This window comes from Gavialis gangeticus, unplaced genomic scaffold, assembly GCF_001723915.1.
Source record: "Gavialis gangeticus isolate Ggan-Ray unplaced genomic scaffold, GavGan_comp1, whole genome shotgun sequence".
NCBI classification, from domain to species: Eukaryota; Metazoa; Chordata; order Crocodylia; family Gavialidae; genus Gavialis; species Gavialis gangeticus.
Window position 1 is genome coordinate 217,396,827 of NW_017729032.1, and position 3,275 is coordinate 217,400,101.

At 53.9% G+C, this 3,275-nt stretch overlaps 1 protein-coding gene across 1 annotated transcript in view; it reads right to left on the bottom strand.

The window, feature by feature from the left end:
• The window catches only part of IL10RB (interleukin 10 receptor subunit beta), a 27,059-nt gene extending 24,684 nt beyond the window's left edge, over nucleotides 1-2,375 (bottom strand). The window contains exon 1 of the mRNA XM_019525149.1: nucleotides 2,268-2,375. Coding sequence (XP_019380694.1) covers nucleotides 2,268-2,307 — 40 coding nt within the window. The 5' untranslated portion in view covers nucleotides 2,308-2,375. The remainder of the gene's footprint in view (nucleotides 1-2,267) is intronic.
• Between the last annotated feature and the right edge of the window lie 900 nt (nucleotides 2,376-3,275).

Consider the following 3,275-nt stretch of genomic DNA (forward strand, 5'->3'; position numbering starts at 1 on the left):
AGTTTGTCACCAGGAGTGCACTACTGAATTAAGATGTCTCTTTTGCTGTTACACATATATTGTGGTTGAGTTTTCCTGGTGCACAAATTGGCTTAATGCATTTCTCTTAATTTAGTCCTACTAAGTTGATATTGTGGTCTGTTGGCTTTAATATTCTAGACATACCTTGGGAAAAGCAATAGGTTGAAAAGGGGGCAGGTAGTGATGGGCTGGAAGACAGTTTATGCTAAAAACCACTGGCATTATAATTAAATGTGTAGTTGAAAAGTTAGCAAGTACCATCTCCTACTGCTTAATCAGAACAGAATAACATCATCCTGCATATGGTCAAATGAAAACACCTTATCTGCATTGGAAACCAAACCAAACCCCAGTGTCCATGCTGTCTTACATGTTCCCAGCTTGGTCCCATTTACAAAAATCCTTTGCCAGTCCCCCCCGCCCCCCAACTCCTCATAAGCTAGTTATTTGCACTTATAGAATCCTAGAGATGTCAGGCTGGAAGGAAGCTCCAGAGGTCATCTAGTCAAAAGCCCCCTCCTGAGGCAGGACCATCCCTATCCAAACCATCCAATACCATGCATCATCTAAACTCTACATAAGATTGTTGTCAGCCCTGACACAGCACAGACCTAACACCCTCACCTGTCCCAGGTCAAGCAGGGGATCCATGGCAGCCAACATCTGGCTTCTATGAAACCTCTTCATTTATGCAGTCTCCATCTGTGGCCCTACCAAGTCCCAGGACCTCCTGGTCAACCTTCTCCTGGCCCTGGCCAAGCTAGTAATCTATCTAACCAAGAAGGAGGCTCTGGCTGGGAGGAACCCCAGGGACTGAAGGGCTGTTTTGCTGTCTCTTGTCTCCTGTACACATCTCCAGGCAAAGATTTACTGGGCAGCATCCACTGGCTCCTTGGACTTGGTTGAGGACCCGGGGGAGTGGGAGAGCACTGTCCAGCATGCTTCACTCGGTGTCCCTCCTTGACACACCCATTACGAATGGATGACCATCATTCCTCCCTGTTCTGTTTTCTTATTTTCCCAAACAATCGGTGCCCCCCCATCACCAAGGGGGACTTGTGGCTCTACTTGGTTGACCCACGTCACAGTAGGGCATATTAAAAGGCCTGCTTCTATGAAACATTGGCAATATATGCTCGAGATATTCTGGGGAAGAGCCCCAGTGAGAGAGGGAGGCACAAAACTCCCGCTGCCTGTCCCATTTGGACCAGACAAGACATGCGGTTGCTCACCTCCCCTTCACTATCAAGGCAGCTGGGAATGCTGGGAGTTCAGACTGAATAATCAGAACTTTTGGGAAGGCGATATCTTTTATTAGACCAACTAGATAGTTGCAAATATATATATATTTAAAGACATTTTTATTAGACTTCAAAGAATTTTTTATTAGACCAGTTAGTTACAAAAAAAAGCCTTTAAAGATTTTTTTTTTTGTGGCTATCTAATTGGTCTAATAAAAGACAGTACCTCCCCAAGAGTTCTGATTACTTTTGCCTGCAGTTCACCACGGCTACAACCTGTATCCCTGGGGCTGAACCACAGACCTGGACTTGGGATCAGACAGAACTGCAGGACACGAGGGCTGGAAGGGGCATGTAGTGCCGCTCCTGGTGCCAGGGAGGATTAGCCTCAATGACATCACCCCGGCCTAGGGTTACCCACCCTCTTTCCCGGAAGTTTCACCATGTGAGGCAATGACATGAATGACTTTGTGTCAGGAAGGCAAATGCACATCACTATTACACTTTAAAAACCCACTGGACAACTGTATAAATCGGATTCAACATCGCTTCTCGGCCTCCTGAAGGCTCAGATCAAGTTTATTTTAACACGTGCTCTATCATTTATCTCCTGGGTGACTCTCCACTGTCTCCTGGACATTTGTCTCCAATTCCTGGGGACTCCAGGGCGATCCTGGAGGGCTGGCCGCCCTACACCTGGGCTGGAAGGGAGCTCAGCAGGGCACCGGGTGCAACCCCTTGCTCCAAGCAGGATAAGCTCCAGCTACATCATCCCAGCCAGGCTTTATCTCCCGGGGCCTTCAGGACTGAGAGCCCCCATCACCGCCTCCCTGGGGAGCCCGCTCCGACGCTCCACCACCCTCCTAGCGAGGAAGTTGCCCCTCCTATCCAACCTAAGCCTCCCTGCTGCAGCTGGGGGCTTCCCTCACTCCAGCCCCTTCCCCCGTGGGCTGCGGAAAGGCCCGGGCTGAGCTGGCCTCCCGCCTCCAGCGCTGCGAGACTCACCACACAGCAGCCCGGGCAGCAGCAGCAGCAGCCGGGCCATGGCCGCGGGCTCCAGTCAGGCCGCGCCGTCCCCTGCCCCGGCCTGGGCTGGCAGCGCCGCTGCACCCGGGACTGGACTGGACTGGACTGGGCTGGGCTGGGCTGGCCCGGCCGGGGCAGTCACCTGGGCGCCACGCGAGACATCCCCGCCCTCCGCCTGGGCTGGGCGGAGCCATTGCGACAGGGCCCTGCGGCTCCCTCCCAGCCAGCCCGCGCCCGGCCAGGTTTCTTCCTGGAAGGGGAGCAGGCCGGAGCTGGCAGTTCCTGAGCAAAGGCTCGGGCTTGTTCGTTCCGGGAAAGCCCGGGAGCGGCCTGGGTAGAAATCCGAGATGATGAGGGGTGGAAGAGGCCATCTAGTGCCACCCCTGCTCACAGCAGGACCAGCCCCACCTAAGATCAGCCCAGGGCTTTGTCTAGTCGGGCCTCGGGAACCTCCAAGGATGCAGATTCCTTCCCCTCCGCCAGAAACCAGCTTGTTCCAGCGCTTCACCGCCCTCCGAGAGAGAGCTTTTCTTAGTATCCAACTGAAGCCGCCCCTGGCTGCACCTTGTTCGCCCAGGGGAATTACACAGTCGTGCGCCCGTGCAATTTTGCGCATGAGGCAGGATCGCGCGGAATTGCATAGTTTAAGCAGGGCGGCTCCGTGCCTCCACCTCCATGACATGGAAGCACAGAGCTGCACGTGTGGATCCATGGAGCCTGCCCAGCCCAATGGCACGTGACTCCATGCCTCCATGTGCAGCTTCCTTCTGGAGTGCTGGAAGCCCCATGTGGAGGGCCAACCCAGTCTGATGGCATGTGAAGCACTGGGCTGTGCGCCATCGGGCCAGGTGGGAAGGCACACAAGGAGGCACAGAGTCATAGATTCATAGATTAAGGGTCGGAAGGGACCTAGTAGATCTTCTAGCCCGACCCCCCGCCAGGGCGGGAGAACAACAAAAAACCCCAAAAAGAGAAACGGGACTCAAA